Source organism: Anomalospiza imberbis, chromosome 15, assembly GCF_031753505.1.
Source record: "Anomalospiza imberbis isolate Cuckoo-Finch-1a 21T00152 chromosome 15, ASM3175350v1, whole genome shotgun sequence".
NCBI lineage: Eukaryota > Metazoa > Chordata > Aves > Passeriformes > Viduidae > Anomalospiza > Anomalospiza imberbis.
The window spans coordinates 4,115,293-4,133,269 of NC_089695.1; the positions used below are offsets into that span (position 1 = coordinate 4,115,293).

At 44.9% G+C, this 17,977-nt stretch overlaps 1 protein-coding gene across 4 annotated transcripts in view; it reads left to right on the forward strand.

Annotated features, from left to right (window-relative positions):
• The first annotated feature begins 618 nt into the window (after positions 1-618).
• Positions 619-17,977, forward strand: part of SLIT3 (slit guidance ligand 3) — a 483,584-nt gene continuing 466,225 nt past the window's right edge. For 2 of the 4 annotated variants that reach the window (XM_068205596.1, XM_068205599.1), the window contains exon 1: positions 11,699-12,332. In XM_068205596.1, coding sequence (XP_068061697.1) covers positions 12,148-12,332 — 185 coding nt within the window. In that variant the 5' untranslated portion in view covers positions 11,699-12,147. Of the gene's footprint in view, positions 699-11,698; positions 12,333-17,977 lie in introns of those variants that run through there. The other 2 variants (XM_068205597.1, XM_068205598.1) reach the window with 2 other exon arrangements.

Below are 17,977 nucleotides of genomic sequence, written 5' to 3' on the forward strand. Positions count from 1 at the left end.
GCATCTACAGATGGCTGTCCTGAACCTACTGAAAGAATTGCAGGTTGGTCTGGAGCTCCAACCCTTATTGATGCTGAAAATTCACTGTGGCCCCCTGTTACATTGTGGCTCATCATTTCCTGTAACCTGTCTGTCTGGGTTGCAGTGAATGTGGAAATTCCAGATGTTATAACACCTCAAGCCTGTTCTGGAGGTCAGATAAAATAACTCCCAAGTGCACCATGATGAAAAGCTGAGGGGAACTGATGTTCAGGTGTGAAAGAATGGCTTTGTGGCAGTAGTGTGGTGTCAGCACGGGTAACTTCATGAAACTTTATTTCAAATACAATGGTTTTAGTTCATGTTTGGAGGGTTGATTGTACATGGGAAGCCCTTTGCTCTGGGTGTTCCCCTGTTACCTGTTCCTTCCTCTGTAACTTCGGTAGAGAAATACTTTGCTATTTTTGAGAGATTTAATATTTTCTAAGGAAAATAAATGAAGTAGAGCAGGGCATTATAACCAGCATACATCTCCCCAAAATGTTACTAAGTTTGCCTTTCATTTGAGTTTTCAGAAACCTCTTTCCCCCCACTCAGTCCAGTCTCCAAGGATGCTTTTTTCATCACATCAGTCAAATCACAGGACCAGAGGATGAACCAAGGCATTGGCAGCAGCCCAGAATTCAGGAGCAGCTTGTTCTAGTCAGGCACGGACCAAGGTCAGCTAAGGAGAGCTGAGCCCCTGCCCCCCTGGGCTGCGTCTCCTGCTTTAAGTACCCAGCTTAGGGAGCTGGGGGTGGCAGTGGCAGCAGGGGTGACCCAGCTGCAGGAGCAGATTGACCAAGACTTTGGTGACTCAGGGCACAGAGATGCTCTGGCATTGCTGGGAACGCCAGCAACATAAGGACCTTGAAATAGCAGTGAGGATCAAGGTGAACACCTGGAAGGAGACCTTGCAGTCTGAGTGCTGTCTCAAAATACACAAGGTACAAAGGACACTTCCTGTTGTCCTTATGTGGATGTGGTGAGTTTGACGTCACTAAAAGGTGATGGTATGGAATTCTGATGCCAGGCTCTGCAGAAAGGTTTGTCATGGTAATGGCTCGCGCTGGCTTGCCAAAAAGCTGCATTGAGAGAGAGATACTGCCATAGTACCCACCAGACTGGATTAGGATTTGAATGTGTCTAGCCTCAAGTGTAATTTTGAATTTGTGATGTATTTTGCAGAAACTTTAGGAGTTGATGTTAGCTGAACACTGGAAAATGACATGTGAGAGAGAAGTGAAGCTAATGTTGAGTTTGAATAATGGAACCACAACATGGGACCAGCCAGAGTTGTTGGCCTTTTACACTTGGGCAGTAGCAATTTATATCCCGAGGAAGAGACTTAAGGTGTCAGTAAGCAGTGATGTTATTAACTGTAGTCAAAATACTTGACTATATTCCCACTGGTTATATTGTTCTAATAAAAAAAAAATCAAACCCAACACCCTTTTCTGTTCCAGGACATGCCCTTTGCCCCTGCATATTTATTCTGCCTAATTACACTGGAAAGATTTCCAATTCAAAATGCTGGGTCAAAAAAAAAAAAATCTTGTTTGTGTGAAATGGAGAAGAGAACAATTTAGACTTCCAATTGAAACTTCAAAGCCTTTGTTTGACATTTTGTAAATCTGTCTCCTGGCTGTTTTAGACTCTTACAATGCTACTTCAATAATTAGATTGTCAAAAAAATTACCACTAACCACATAAATTTGCACTTGATGCACTTGAACATGTTCCAGGTTGCCTGTTTACAAAAGACAAATTCTGTCCCATTTCTGGAATTACTTCTTACATTTTGGCACCAGGAAGCAGTTGTATGACAAAAAAATGGTGGAGAAATTTTCATCCTAAATTCAAACTGATCAAGAGTGACCAGGAATCCAGTCTTCCTGCAGCAATTATTTTCCACTTTCTTAGTTTATTGTCATGTCCAGTAACAGAATAACTCGATCACTTCCTTTTTGTGGTCATATATTTTGGATTTAGTTCCCTCAGATCTTCAACTACTTAAATCTTGTTTAGTCACTTTCTTGATTACTGTCCCCTGTTCCATCTACTTCAAGAGAGTTAAATACCAAGCCCAAGTGGCCCAGCTGGTATTTTGTGCTCACCACCTGGTGCAGAATGAAGGCAAAGCTGTCACAGCACAAACAGCCCCAACCTGGGAGCTGTGTCCCACCCCAGTCTGGCTTGAAACTCCTCCAGATAATTTAATAAGGAGGGTAGTATAAGAGTGGATCTTTATTTGATGGCCTTCAGGGGCAGTTATGGAAAGATGTCCACAAAAGCCTTCAAAAAGTCTACTTGCTAAAATTATATCAAGTTTCATTTCTAGATTGGGAAAAAGGCAAAAGGCTCAGTGCTGAGCTGTGCTCCTGGAAACACAGAACTGTTGGGGATGGTGTGAGAGGCAGGGGCAGTGCATCCTGCAGAATGTGACCAAAATTCCACTGGCCAAGCTAAAATGAGAAAGAAGAGGCATTAAAAAATCAGGTTAACAATGCAAGTGAAAATAACGATTGGAAATTGTAAATAATTATGTTTGACAATGGTTATGGAGGAAGAAGGCTGTTGCCAGATATTTAGCAGTTGTATTGAAATGTGAAATATGTTTTCTGCACAGCATCTTGGAAAAGAACCCCATCTGTGATGTGAATTTTGATTTTCCCTATGCTTAAGGGTAAATGTTTGTATATGGCAGACAATAAAGAAGGTACAAGTTTCAGTAAAAGACATTTTAAAGAAAGAATAATAAAGTTAAATATTTTAGACTATTCTTAATGAGATAGTAATCTACAATAGCATTAGAATAATTTTAATGGTATAGAGTGGGTTTCTAAGACAGAAATCCTCAAGCTTAGTAATCATTCTGGCTATGAAGCCAGGTATTAGAGTCACTATAGGGTAAATTGGTATTTTGACATTCAGAGACCTTTTTCAAGAAGTAAAAGGTTAATAGTATAAGGCCTTTTCTTTTGTAAATTATATTCTCTGTGAAGAGGGTTGTTGAGGGTGAATCATAAAATGCTTCAGTGCCTCTTGAAGATAAAATGATAGAATGGCAATTAGGTTATGAAATCCTAAGAGTTCACATGTAAAGTTACATAATTTCAGGATTTTTCTCCTATTTCTTCTACAGTGACAGTGAATGATGTCATAAAATTAATCTGTGTTTGAAATCAGGACTACTGCTTACCACCAGCAAGAGAAGCTTTATTTCCAATTCTGTTCTTTTCTTCCCATATGTTGTATGTTCCTTAAAGGAAGCATAGTTGCCCTTTTAATCCCAAAGTTTCTAAACAATTTCTCTTGAGAAAAGACAACCGTGATCACAAGGAAGTTTTATTTCATGGCCCAACACATTATTTGCTGATGTTTTTAACAGGGAATGCTAGCATTTAAGGCTTTAATTTGTACTTTAAACTTGTTTAAATTCTCTTAATACTTCAAAAGTCTGAGCAGATCAGTCTTTTTGTGTCTGAAAGTGGAAACAAGATTGGAAGTAACACTTTGGAGTAACATTCCAAAGTCTTGGATCAGTCTTTTTGTGCCCATCAACCTCATTAAACCAACAGCATCTGGTTTCCTATTAGGAACCACATTGGATACAGACTGCTCTCATTCCAATGGGTTTTACTAATTTTCTATAGCAAGTGCAAAATTGGACTTGAAACCTTCAATGCCTTAGAATAAGCATTTATGGAGTTTATTTCTCAGTATTGCCTTGGAATAAATTATGTGAGGAAGGCTGTGCAGCCCAGAGACCAGCCCAATCCTTTTTGCTCTGTGCAGTGAGGCTGGTCACAGTATTGGCCTGATGTTTATTAAATTTCTTTTCCTTTTTTTCCCCCTGGGGGTTGAGGGTGTGAAATTAGAAAGCCCAAGCATGCAGAAATCTACAAAATGTATTAACTAGATATGCAAATCTTCTGAAGTGTAAATTTCCATAAAATGCTCTCAGATCCTTCATTCTTTGGTGTTCCATGCCTTTCATGCAACACGCAGAGCAGATATTGAAAAGTACTGCTAAAAATACTGTTCTACAGCCTTCCAGATCAATGTGCATACATATGTAAGCACTTACAGGGAAAACTTGGAATTTTCTACAGTACTTTGCTTTCAATTACCATATCCATTAAAGACATCCATAAGGGAAAAAAAATTTCTACTGTCGAAGACCACAAAATGTTCACATTAATAAAATATTGCATATTTACAAAATACTTTTAGTTCTTTATATTTAATGTAGACTTTAACTTAGAAAAAATAATTCTTGAAACATGCTTTGAAAAGCTCAGACTGCTCTATAACCTGGTGTGTATTATAAATCTTTACAAACTACTAAATGGGGGCCAGAAGGCTGACTTGCCAAGGTCATAGCCCCTAAGTAACACAAAAACAAAATCCAGGTTTTCTGGTTCCTGCTTTAAGCACTAGATATTTCCTCTCTGTACTCAGAAGAATTTTTAATGTGAGTGTGTTGGCAAAATGGGGATTTAGCTGCCTAAGCTTTGCACTGAACACATTTTTTAACTTCTGACGTTATTGAACTTCTCAAGTCAATGGAAGGAAACCACTCTGTTGTGAGTAGGTGAAGACCTACACCCCTGATGCCAGCACATGCTAAATGATATTTTAACTTCTCTTGCTGCACCTTTTGAAGCAAACATTCTAGGAAGGCAGTTATGCTTCAAAACCAGACAGTTCTGCTCAACACATTGGTCATGTGAAGCATCCAGGGTGAGGTAATGGAACATTTCACACTGTGGCAGTGGCACTGCTCTAAGTGCAAGTGCTAATAACATTCAATCACAATACTTGTGTGATTTGTAACAGCTTTGAATGCTTTATTTTCTCCAAAGATGCCAGAACTTACAGCTTGGTTTTGTCCTCCAAGACAATGCAAGGTAATAAACACTTTTTGCATGTGAAAAAGCCTTATTTAGAGTACATCTTGCCCTATCTTTCTGATTTGGATTCCAAACAAAGGAAGTAGTCTAATATTTAAAACTTTAAGTATTTAGGTTATAAAGCTGATAGTCTCTATCCAAAGCTTGGCGTTGTTAACTCTTGTCCAAGAGAAGTGTTCACTTCTGGGCCTGCAGCTCTGAATCTTCTGCATTTAACACACTTCAATCGTGGAGCAAGAAGCCTGTATTTAAATTCCTAGCCATGATTTGTGCCCTTCTAAGTGTTTGGGAGTTTTAACAACTGCTGGTGTAGACAGCCATGAATAATGAATTATTGCCTTGAATAATAAACTATGCCTTGAATGAGAAAAACAAAACAAACAACAAAACAAACCCTGAATGTTCTCTGGTGCAGAATCTCTCAAAATCGCTTAGTGACAATTTCTAGCTGAGACAGAACAAGCTGAAGCTAAGGAAACTCTCCTTCATGTGGCAGTGAAGGTCATGGGTTATACGCTTTGACTCTCCAGTCTCTCCTGTAACCACTGCCAAGCCTGCTATGTTCTGTATCAAGAAGCCTGAAAGGATGCCACGCTGTGGCCTCCTTGGCCTTTTATATGTTTCCTAAGTATTGAAATTATTTTCCAATTTATTTGGTACTTCCTTGCAGGACTACTAGACTCCCTGTAAACAGAGCAAAATGTCTTGAGTATTGCCTGCTACATGCAAGCCATGTTCTTATTGATTGCAGATTTAAGAAAAAAATGCTTATTTGTTAGGAGGCTTTTCTGTGGTAAAAGCAAATAATAGTAGGCTTTGCTTCCTGTCTTTTCCTCCTTTTGGTCATTCATTTACTCAAATGCTGAGCATGAAGCAGAAACAGCTGTAGCATGTTGTGTGTGCCTGAGACAGGTAACTCAATAGTTAATGCTCTATAGCTGATGGAATATATGGCAGGGTGAGCAGCAGAGGGGATCTAATGTGGAAGGCTTGTTTCTGGTATAGGATACAAATCTAATACAGAAAAACCTAATTCAATTTACTAAGCTTTTAGTGGAACTACTTTTTGTTTACTTCATAAGCTGTAATTTTAAATTCTTTAACACACTTAAAACATTTTCAGCAGCTGTGAAGGTGCATGATCCCATCTCAGTGCTGGCTTTCTTGTACTTCCCACTTTGACTACTGAAGCAATAGCAGATTAGAAACTATAATAAGGAGCAAGTGAATTCAATGCCATCCATTATTAGAATTAAATTGACAGAATAAACTAATTCCAAATTTCAAGGACAGCTGCAATTCAGTCTCTGAATCTAAGCAAGAGAGAAAATAGATGGTTTAGGTTTCATTCATGATCTTCTATATAATAACTGTGCATGGGAGTTCTGTTTTAAGCAGAAGAAATCCCATTTAAATTCTTTGTTGCTTAAAGTTACCACACTTTGTGTCCTATGTGGTGAATCCCAGTGTGCCTGGGGACAAAGTGGCAGAGCCCTTCTGGCATGGAGTCATCTTCGGTCTTCCCACGTCTCTCAGTGGGAGTGGGTTTATGAGTAAAGATGTACAGGTTGCTGATATTTTAACCTGTTTGAAGCTTCTTTCCTCGGCTGGACTTCGTAATCTCTTTGCAATTTCGGAGGAAGCAGTAACCTTCAGTAGTGTCTTGGATCTGATGACTGCCTTCATTTTACAGTATTTTAACAGCAGTACGTGCGTATTTCTACGGGCACAATATTTAAAATCAGAGGCACAGGTGCAGACATTGTTTGCTTAGCTTAACTCACCCTTGACGAAGAAGACAGACGGCAGTTCTGTCGGCTGGCGCGAAGAACGACGGCGGCAGGGCTCGGGGGCCGCGCCGCGGCCGCGAGAGGGCAGCGCGGCCCCGAGGCGGCCCCGCCGCGCACCGGCGCCTCAGGGCGCTAACCGCTGCCGCCGGCTCCCGCTCAAAATCCACTTCAGCTCCTCGGCGTGGACAGGGTGCCCGAGGGTTTGCTTCATCTCCTTTTTAGGCGCTGTGCTCGGAGACTTTACTTAACTCGCTGTATGTCACTGCTGCCCCGGTGGTTGCATCAGGGGCTTTAAAATTAGGCGGGGTTTGAAATGCACACATCAGCCTGGTCGTGTGAGGAAGCGTTAAGTGATGCGTCTGATGTGCTCGAGAGCTCCTCTTTGAGCTGTTCGGAGAGCCTTATGACTTATGATAAGATTCAAGGCTTGATTCCTTTGAAGTGATCAAAATTAGTCATTTCCTCTCCACCCTCCTGGTTGCTGCTGCTGCTGGAAGCTCTGCTCTGCTGTGCAGGTAGTCCTGCAGCACGGGCTTCTGTGATGCTCTCCAACCGGAGTGCCACGTGCTTGGAGTCCTTTAATGGCTCTTACTTTTTGCCCATAAACTTTTAGATTTCAGGACTTCATCCAGCTGACCAGTTCCCATCAGGCCTCTAGAGAACTGACTATTGTGCATGCTAAAAAAAAAAAAAAAAAAAGAGCATTTGGGAACCATCAGCTGTCCTGCACATGTGCATGCCACATGCACAGCACCAGTGCAGCGAGTCCTGTGCTCCTCAGACAAGCCACACTTGCTGCGCAGCGTGTGCCTCTGCACAACTGCCCAGGAAGTCCCCAACAAGGGACAGTGACGTTATGCATGACACACCACGGAATTTATCTTGAAATTAACTGTAAACACTTGTGCTTGCGTGTTTCACGAAGAATGTGTTGGAAGCTCAAAATTGTCCAGATTTCTATTTTGGCGTTTGTTATTTTTCCCCCCTTACCTCTCCCCAAGCAGCTGCTGTGATGGTTCTGTCTGGTTCTGCCCAGCCTGCTCGCAGAACTCGGCTTTCCTAGGCTGGTATGGGGGATGCCATTGCAGGGGGGAGGTACTGGTGATGTTGATGGTGGATTCTCGAGAGAAGGCAGCTACAGAAGTACTTAGGTGGCAGCACTGCTTGAATATAGATATATTCTGAACATCTGCTTAGTAAATGTCATCCCATGCTAAGGGAAAAAAAAAACAAAACTACTTTTTTTCCTTACTTGAAAACAAATATTTTTGTATTAGTCAGTTTTCAAAGATGTTCTAGGTAGTGAACTACTTGTTTACTAAGAGAAACTATGTTTCTTTGTAGTATATTTCTTATTGCAGAAGCAGCAGGCAAGATTTAAATCCCTGCTGAGCAGACAGCACACCTTTGATAGTAATCTTGTTTGTAAGGGGTTTTACATATATGGAAATGTTGGTAGTGTCTAATACTTGAGGAAATAGTACAGATAAAAGCTGTCCAGCTTTAGACGCCTCCTAAAAATAACTTGTCTAAATTTGTATTTATGTTAGGAAGAAACACTTTATTTATTCAAATTATCCAATAATTTATGCAGTTTTGCATTACATTTGCTGTGCTGACCTCTGCCAATGCCCTGGAAAGAGAAGGAAAAGTGACTTTTTTGCCAGCCAGTGGCAATTGCTGTGAGCCAGGAGCCATAGGATGTGTGTGAAGGAAAACCAACAGAGTTAACACCCTGCTCCACTGTGGCGTGTCTTGAGATTGTGGCCATCTCCCTTTAAGAGCTGTTTTAACTGGAATGCAGGAGAATGTGCCTCTTAGCTTTTATAAAATTAAGTATGTTTCAAGGATAGACTAGGCTTTTGGATCATCAGTTTTTCTGCCATTTAATCGGGTTCACTTGTCTTTCAGGGAAATTTTATTGTGAGGGATTACCACTGAAGCATGGAATATCTCAACTGCTTTGGATGACAGTGTTGAAGAGGTTTTAGGGATATTGTTTTTTAGAATTTGAAATTCATCACAGATAAACAGTTTAAAATTTCATCAGGCTACAGTGTCTGCATTACCTATAATCTTATTTTCTGAGCATCCAACTGCTTCTGTACCCCCATCCTGAGGCAAGGGGTGTGTGCCTCTCCTTAGGGCCATCTTCAGAGCTGGGAAGATGATTGCTAGTGAACTAGAACAGGAAAAGAGCCTCGGAGTGATGTTGCCTGGCTGCCAGGGGAAGTCAGGTTCCAACAAAAGTATTTTCATTGTCAGAACGAGCTGAGGGCGTTACACCATGCGTCTGTGCAGAGGAGACTTCAGAGCTTTGCGAGTACTTTGTCTTCCTAAGCAGTGTAATTTCTGTCTTGCCTGGTCTGAACCAGCTGTTCCTTGTTCAAGAGCTGATCTCTTGTAGGCTCACACTTGATGGAGGGTGCTGGCCTCAGAATAGATAGTGCTGAGTGTCGGTGACATGCCTGGAGCTGGCTGTGCCTTGGCCTCTGGAGAGGGAAAAGGAGAGGGACGTGCCTCAGGCCCCCTGGTTGCTATCACTGCTGCTTTGGGCACCCTGAGGCTGGACAGGGCTCCGGGGCTTTGCCCCTTACTTCTGCTCATGCTAGTGGTCAAACTCATTCTCCTCTGCCTTTTGATCAGGGAAAGGAGAGGTTAATTTGGGAATCTGGGCAGGGTGATGCACGCCTTCCCAAGCTTTTGGTTTCTGTGGATTTGGGATGGGTGAGGGGATAGTGTTTTCTAATCTCTTCTGAAGCAGCATAAAGCTCAATGGGTGACAGCCGAGTCCCTCTGGGCATTTTCCAACCTTGTGTCACTTGCCCCTGAGCCTCTAGGGCTGGATGCTGCTATATAAGGGCCACTGCACTGAGCTTTGGGTTCTCATGTAAGGGGTTCAATCTTAAGGCTTGATTAAGGTGGTTTCTATAAACAAGTACAATTTTTCATGCAAATAATTTGCTTTACATAATAAAAACCACTTTCTTGCTTTTTCAGACAAAGACCAGGAGAGCTGAAGGTTAATTTGTGGTCTTGCTTGTGCTCTTTGACAAATTTGCCTTCACAGGGAAACACTTGAGTGCCAAATCTTTGCTTATTACAGAAGGCAGTAGACAAGTAGCTGCTTTGTTGGCTGTGAAGGGGGACACTTCACTGCTTTGGGCAAAAACAGCTAGTCAGGAGGGCAGGAATGCCTCAGATAATTCCAAACTTCAGTAATCAAAACATGAAGAAAACATTGCCAGAAATGAACAGGTTATTTAGGATCTGGAAGGCCATATACATAGCTTGTGGTGAATATCTTACAGTGGTTTTCCTGCTAGCCCTTCACTTAAAATAGTAAATATTTTTAGAAAAAAGATGAGAGCACATTTTGGGCACAACCTGAGAACCTGAGTCCTAACGTAACTTAGCCACGTCAAATCTTTGGAGTGCTGTAAGGGTTTTGTGGTAATGCTGGCCATGATTCTTGTAGAAAACTTCCTTACCCACAGGATCAGAGCCTAGACTCCATAGTCATGGACCACAAGTTTGTGATGCAGATAAAGAACAGATTATCTGTGTTCCCAAGTAAGTTAGACATAAACCTGCCTTCTGAACTATTGTGAAGTTTGTGAAATAAGAAACATGGTTTATGGAAACAGGCGGATGTTCATGATGTGCATACACCAGCTTTATTTTGGGCCAGGAGGTTACTGTGTGTATGGTGTACTGTGGGGAGACCCTTCCTGCTAAAGGGCCTAGATTTACCTTAAAAAACATGCCTTGGGGCAGGACTTGCCATTTTCCCAGTGCTCGAGGACTTTTTGGGTGTGCTGCCTTTTTTGGCCCTCTTTAGGTAAAATATCTGGGCCTTAAGCCGCACCAAATCGGGACAGGATGACCATGTGCAGAGACCCTGCTTTTGTCTTAAGCAAAATTTTCCAAGTTTTCACTTTTGGTGCTGAACTTGGACGCTCGAAGCTCAGCAGTGACCCCAGCGGAATCCCGGGACGGGAGGCGCTCGGGCTGGGGCGGGACAGGGACGGTGCCGGTGTGCGGGGGGAGCACAGCCCCGGTGTCCCTGTGTCCCCGGCGGTGTGCGGGAGCACAGCCCGGGTGTCCCCGGAGCGATGTGCGGAGAGCAACAGCCCGGGTGTCCCCGTGTTCCCGGCGGTGTGCGGGAGCCCAGCCCGGGTGTCCCCGGCGGGCTGCGGGAGCCCAGCCCGGGTGTCCCCGTGTTCCCGGCGGTGTGCGGGAGCCCAGCCCGGGTGTCCCCGTGTTCCCGGCGGTGTGCGGGAGCACAGCCCGGGTGTCCCCGTGTTCCCGGTGGTGTGCGGGAGCCCAGCCCGGGTGTCCCCGTGTTCCCGGTGGTGTGCGGGAGCCCAGCCCGGGTGTCTCCGGCGGTGTGCGGGAGCACAGCCCCGGTGTCTCCGGCCGAGCAGCCGCCGCCAGGGGGTACTCGGGGAGAGCGAACGCCGGCAACAAAAGGCGGCGCAGCCTCCCCGGCCGCAGAGGCAGCGCGGAGCCGCTTCGCGCCCGTTCCCGTGCTCCAGCCCGCACATTTCTTCCCGAAACCCGAACCGGGGTCGGGGGGGGTGGGCTCGCCCCCGCTCCGGGAGCTGCGTCCCCCCGCGGCGGCGCCGTGCGGGGAAGGGAAGCAGGGGCTGCGAGGCGCCGCCGAGTCCCCTCCTCGCTGTCCCCGGGCCGGCCCCGCTGTCCCGGTCCCGGTCCCGCTCCCCGCGGGTCCCGAACCCGCGGCGCTGCGGGCCCGGGCCGGGCGGGCGGTGACGTCAGGCGCGGCGGCCAATGGCGCGGCGGGGGGGGCGCGCCCGCTCCATCCCCGCTCCGCGCTCGGCAGCGGCGGCGGCGCTGCTCCGGCACAGCCCGCGCAGCCCGGCTCGGCTCCGGCTCGGCTCCGGCTCGGCTCCGGCACGGCCCCGCGCCGCCCGGCTCCGGCACGCATCAGCCCCGCCACAGCCCGCGGCGGGGGCGGGCCCGCTGCGAAGCCCCGGCCGTGCCCTCCGCGGGTTACCTGCCCGGCCCAGGTGGGGCGGTGCAGAGCGGAGGAGGCTGTTTTGGAGGTTGCCGCCGCTCCTGATGGATGTTTTGTGTGTGTTTGCCTCTGCTCCCGGGTTCTCTTTCATCTGAGGACGCATCTGGCTCGAGCTCTGTTAAACTATCTGCCTTCTGGTACCGTTCGTAGATAACAGAAAGAAACCTGAGCCCGAAAGGCAATTCCCCACCTTCTTCCACCTAACGTGACCTTCTCGGGCGCCTTTGAAGCTTTGCTGGTGCTCCGGCGATGATGGCAGTGGTGGGTTCCCTTGGGCTGTACTAAGAGCCTCTTGTTTTCTTTTCCCTTTTTTCTTAGAGGCATTTCATCTTTAAGGGCCGGCTGCTCGCGCTCACTTTTATACCCACTGAAGCGATCGAGAACCATGTTGTCTGGTGGGAGAAGCGCGTTTCTGTGCCTTGGAACCATCCTGAGCTTTTGGAGCTCCGTGAGTTGGATGCCTGTTGGAGGATGCCCGCATAAGTGTACGTGTATTGCTTCCAACGTGGATTGTCATGGACTGGGACTCAAAACTGTGCCGAGGGATATTCCCAGGAATGCGGAGAGACTGTAAGTAAAAACCGTTAAGGGCTTCTCGAGCACTTGTAGGAACACCTGGGACGAGTTTCCCAACACCTGCCTATCAGTGCAGAGCACTCGGTAACAGGAGTTTCAGCAATCCAGCACGGATTAATGTTTTCAGGAGGGAAGGGGAGGAGCTTTTCGGGAGTTCCAGCGCTCCTGCCGCTGTGCCTTTGTACGAACGATCGGTTTCAGAGTTTCACGGTAACTTTCAGCTGCCGCCTGATCGGGTTTTGCAGTGACTTGCTTGAAATGGAGTTCGGAGCCGTACCCGGAGTGCTCCCGGCTGTAATCACTGTCAGTGCAAACACCAATTTAATATGCAATTAGAAACCTGGATGTTTTCACCTGGCGGCTGGTAGCAGTTTCCCCTTACTTTTCTCAGCGTGGTGATTTCATCACCATGGAAAACCGACTGCTTCCATAAACTAATTCAAATGGAGAAGTCACATTAAACAGCCTCTAATTTCAGTTTTAAACTGCTGTGGGGAAGCTGGGTATTCAATTTTTAATCTGCCTCAGGGTTTATGATAGCAACGTAACGCTGTGGGGAGCACGGAGAATAATGAATGTGTTCATAGCAAATCCTCTGCATTGTAAGTTCTCGGGAGTTTTTGAGCTGACTGTTTTTACTTGCTCAGGGAGAAACTTGCCTAGGGAGAAAGCTGAAAGCAAAGTTGAGTTTTCTGATAGAGTTCTGGCACTCGCCCGGTGCAGGGGACGGCGACTCTGACGTGCCTTAATGCATAGCAGATGGCACAGCTCAGAGAATGCCCCGTGCGAGATAGGGACGCGTCCAGGGGGAGTGTTAGAGGGACACGTCCAGGGGGATGTTAGAGGGACACTTCCAGGGGGATGTTAGAGGGACACGTCCAGGGGGGATGTTAGAGGGATAAGTCCGGGGGGGATGTTAGAGGGATAAGTCCAGGGGGGGATGTTAGAGGGATAAGTCCAGGGGGGGATGTTAGAGGGATAAGTCCAGGGGGATGTTAGAGGGACACTTCCAGGGGGATGTTAGAGGGATAAGTCCGGGGGGGATGTTAGAGGGACACTTCCAGGGGGATGTTAGAGGGATAAGTCCAGGGGGAGTGTTAGAGGGATAAGTCCAGGGGGCGATGTTAGAGGGACACGTCCAGTGGGGATGTTAGAGGGATAAGTCCGGGGGGGATGTTAGAGGGACACTTCCAGGGGGATGTTAGAGGAATAAGTCCAGGGGGAGTGTTAGAGGGATAAGTCCGGGGGGGATGTTAGAGGGATAAGTCCAGGGGGGGATGTTAGAGGGACACGTCCAGGGGGGATGTTAGAGGGATAAGTCCGGGGGGGATGTTAGAGGGATAAGTCCAGGGGGGGATGTTAGAGGGACACGTCCAGGGGGGGATGTTAGAGGGATAAGTCCAGGGGGGGATGTTAGAGGGACACATCCAGGGGGAGTGTTAGAGGGACACGTCCAGGGGGGGATGTTAGAGGGACACGTCCAGGGGGGATGTTATGGGGATAAGTCCGGGGGGGATGTTAGAGGGACACATCCAGGGGGGAGTGTTAGAGGGATAAGTCCGGCGGGGGATGTTAGAGGGACACGTCCAGGGAGGGGTGTTAGAGGGACACGTCCAGGGGGGAGTGTTAGAGGGATAAGTCCAGGGGGGGATGTTAAAGGGACTTGTCCAGGGGGAGTGTTAGAGAGACACGTCCAGGGAGGGGTGTTAGAGGGACATGTCTAGGGGGGGATGTTATGGGGATAAGTCCAGGGAGGGGTGTTAGAGGGACACGTCCAGGGAGGGGTGTTAGAGGGATGAGTCCAGGGGGAGTGTTAGAGGGACACGTCTAGGGGGGGATGTTAGAGGGATAAGTCCAGGGAGGGGTGTTAGAGGGATAAGTCCAGGGGGGGATGTTAGAGGGACATGTCTAGGGGAGAATGTTAAAGGGACACGTTCAGGGGTGGATGTTAAAGGGACACGTCCGGGGGGGGATGTTAGAGGGACACTTCCAGGGAAGGGTGTTAGAGGGATATGTCTAGGGGAGAATGTTAGAGGGACACGTCCAGGGGGGATGTTAAACAGAGCCCCACGCGGTGCTCCGGGGTGACCCCAGGAGAGCGCTCTCAGCTGTGCCTCTTGTGGGTTAGCCCCTGACTTAAGATGGTTTTGAACTTGTAAGCAAATGCTGTAAATTGTATGGCCTGACTTCCTGTTTTATTTCCTTCTGGGTCATAGACTTGGGGAAACTTCAAATTCTCGGGCAGTTTTTCCTTCGAGGAAGAAAGCTGGATGAGGTTACTAAGCAAACAAAGTTTGTGTGCAAAGAGCACTCCTAAAGGCTAAGTTCTGTCCCAGAATGAAATTTTATAGAATGCTTGGCTGTTTCTAAACGCATTTTATAGTGCTGAGAGCTCTTAGATGACAGTAATATGCAGCTTTCTTACTACACTATTCTATGACCTTTAATGTTTTGTGGCCATATCAGCCCTCCTTTTAACCTCAGATGTGTGAGCAATAGCTTTCAGATGGCAGTGCTATAGAAACTTTAACTTCTGTGCCTGAAACCGTGCACTCTAAAATTGGTGGGTAGCAACCTGGCATTTTAGGGCCAAAAAAACCCCCAAATCTGGAACAACAAACCCCACAACAACCCAGGGGAGCATGCCAAGTGTGTGTGATAACATGGGTGTTTTGTGTGCTTCACTGGTGAGGCGTGTGAATGGTCTAAAGAGTTAAAGGCTAGAATTAAAATTTTAAATTGCAGATTTAAATGATTCACAAGCACAAGGTTAGTTGGCCACCTGAGAACCATTTCATAAATGGTAATTTGTTGTAGCTGGAGATTTAGGAGGGCTGAATTAACGCTGTTACTGGGTTTCATTTGCAAGAAAGAACACCACAGAGATGTGAGCTTTCCTTGCCTGCTGCAGGAAGCTGAGCTAGAAGAAGAAGGCTCTTGGCTGTGGCAGGTTAAGTGTTAAAAAGAACGAAGGAGAGCATAATCACTGTCTTGGTCTTGTTCTTTTTGGTGTTATTTACAGATTTAAATTTTAGATTAATGGCTTCGAAAAGAACAATAGTAGCGATTTCACAATATTCAGTTTGAACATTTAACCTCAGAGATACCACCACTGATAAATGTGAAATGTAGCTGTGTTGGATGGTTTGTTTGGGGTTTTTTTACATATATAAATAGTGTATTGTTGGATCATTTAGTGGCTGAAACCTTGTGGAGATAGGATACAGAAGGTCATGTGGTAACACTTTAATCTGTATTTTAAATACTGTTTTCAGTTTTCATTTCTGTCAGTCCATTGTGAGCCTTTCACTGTTTTTTGTAGTGTTCACCAACATCTTCATTACAACTGTTTTAAAGCTTGTATCAGTTCCTTCAAGTCTAGATTTCTACTAATTGTACCAACTTGGGCTTTCTGATGTAAGCAGTAGGGAGAAAGAGACTCCATTCCTCTTGAGTCTAAATTCTGCTCATTGGTGAAACATCAGTCAGCCACAGGATATATCAGAGTATCTCATATCTGTGTGCTCCACAGCAACCTGTAACTATTTATGACATAACAGTGGGTTGATGTGTAATCTTCTTACTAGTGTGTTTAGCATGTAAATAAGGCCAAATTGATCGTATCTGAAATCACAAAAATATTTTGAATCTCCGAGAAATGTTTATATGTTGGAAAATAATTTTAACAAGTTTCTTGATGGCCACACACGAAGTGCCTTTTAAACTGTTATTCTCTGGAAAAGTATTTATTTCTCTCTGTATTCTCCTGAGCTAAAAATTCCACATACCTGTTCAAGTCGGAAACTTTTTGCTTTAATTAGTAAAAGATCTAATGGCACCACTTAAAATATTTTGCCACCAACTCTTTTAGAGTTATGTTTGGACAAATGTTACAGATTGTTTGGGCTAATGGAGCCAAGTTAAATATTATTCAAATTTGTGTTAATATGAAACCCAGAAAAACTGAAAATATAACATTAAGGAAACAATGGGAAATATCTTCAGGGGGAAAAGAATTTCTTATTGAGAAGTTCTATTAAATGAACTAGCTTTGATTACTGATTCTTCACGAGAAATGAGATGCATGCTTGATTTCTTTTTTTTTTTTCTGAACACTTTGAAGGTCTGTAGGTTTGTACCTGTGATTTCTACCTTGAAGGGAATCCACAGATTATCCCATGATCACAGAAACAGAGTTATAAAACAACCTCATACTTCTATTTTTAATTTTTACACAGACTGATCTTTAATAGTAACTTTGCAAATATACCAAGTAGCGTTAGGTTTGTGTTGCAGTTTTTACCTTGTTATTACATTCTATGATAGTCTTCTAATTGTGTGGTTGAGGGAAGCTTTGGCTCACCTCTCATGAAGAGCTAAAAAGAGGTGAAAAATGTCCTGCTGCACAATGAAATTACTCAGTCTGGAGAAAATAAGTAGTGAAGCACATCCTTGTCACTTCCAGGGGTGACTTCCAATGATGATTGTTCTGGAGAAGGAATGCTCAGGATAGCCATCACATTCCATATTTACAACATTTCCTCATATTGCAGAATGTGATGCTCCACAGGGGTCCTTGAGCAGGATGGCAGAGCTGCCCTTGTGGTTTTTGTTAGTATTTACTGATCCATTCCACACTTGTGAGCAACTTATCACCTTACCAAAAATAGAAGTTGATAGAATTTTTTTGTGTTTTGGAGAAAAACTGGTAATTTATTAGATAACTTCTGGAGTGGGCACAGCGATTCTTATATTTTAGCTGGGCAACTGATTTTGACCTAAAAAAGGAAGAAAATTTAGGGATATGTAAATACATCCATGAGAATCCCAATTATTTAACAAATATTTTACCTTTCTGAAATGTTCCTTAGGATTGCTCCATCAAACTCCCATAATCAGAGTTTCCTTAGCTGTGTTTCCCTTCTTGGATGTGATTATTTATATAATTTCCTTCAGTGGAAATGTTTTCTATATATGTAGAATATCCTACATGTGGCTCTTTATAACACTTAATAATGCTGATAGCCACATTTACTTGGAGATGATGCATAAATGCAGTGAGCAGGTCAAAGCCACCTGCCTGACAGTTGAGTTCTTCAGCTCTGAAAGGAACCAGTGATACTGAGAAGCTGCTCAGAAGTCTTCTGGGTCAGTGTCTGCCTCCTGTTTGAATGTGAAGCATGAGCCTTTGTGATTTTCCTCCCATTCATGCCTGGTTATCTCCCTGTCTGTTAACAGCACTTTATGTATGTATAAAAGCTTCTTTGGAGAATTTAACCATGTTTGAGTTCTTGATGAGTTTGTTTGGTGGCTTAGGCTCTTGTTTAATTGATAGCTCTCCTGTGTTAGTCATTGCTTTGTTTTGCCTTTCATTTGAAGGATTCTTTACCTTGCTAAATTGATAAAGCTTGCAGGACCAATCTGTTCCATGCTTTGTCTGAGCAGCTAAATTGAGTGTGTCCACATTTAGGTGCAATTTAGAAGCTTAGTCATCTGCTTACTCCTGAGTTTTCATGTGGTCTGGGGTTTCTGTTACACAAATATATTATTATGGTGGTTTTGGCCTAGGTGCATGGAGCTGCTGAAGTTGCACTGGCTTGTAATAAGTCTTCAGCTTCCTCAATTCTGTCTCCAAATTA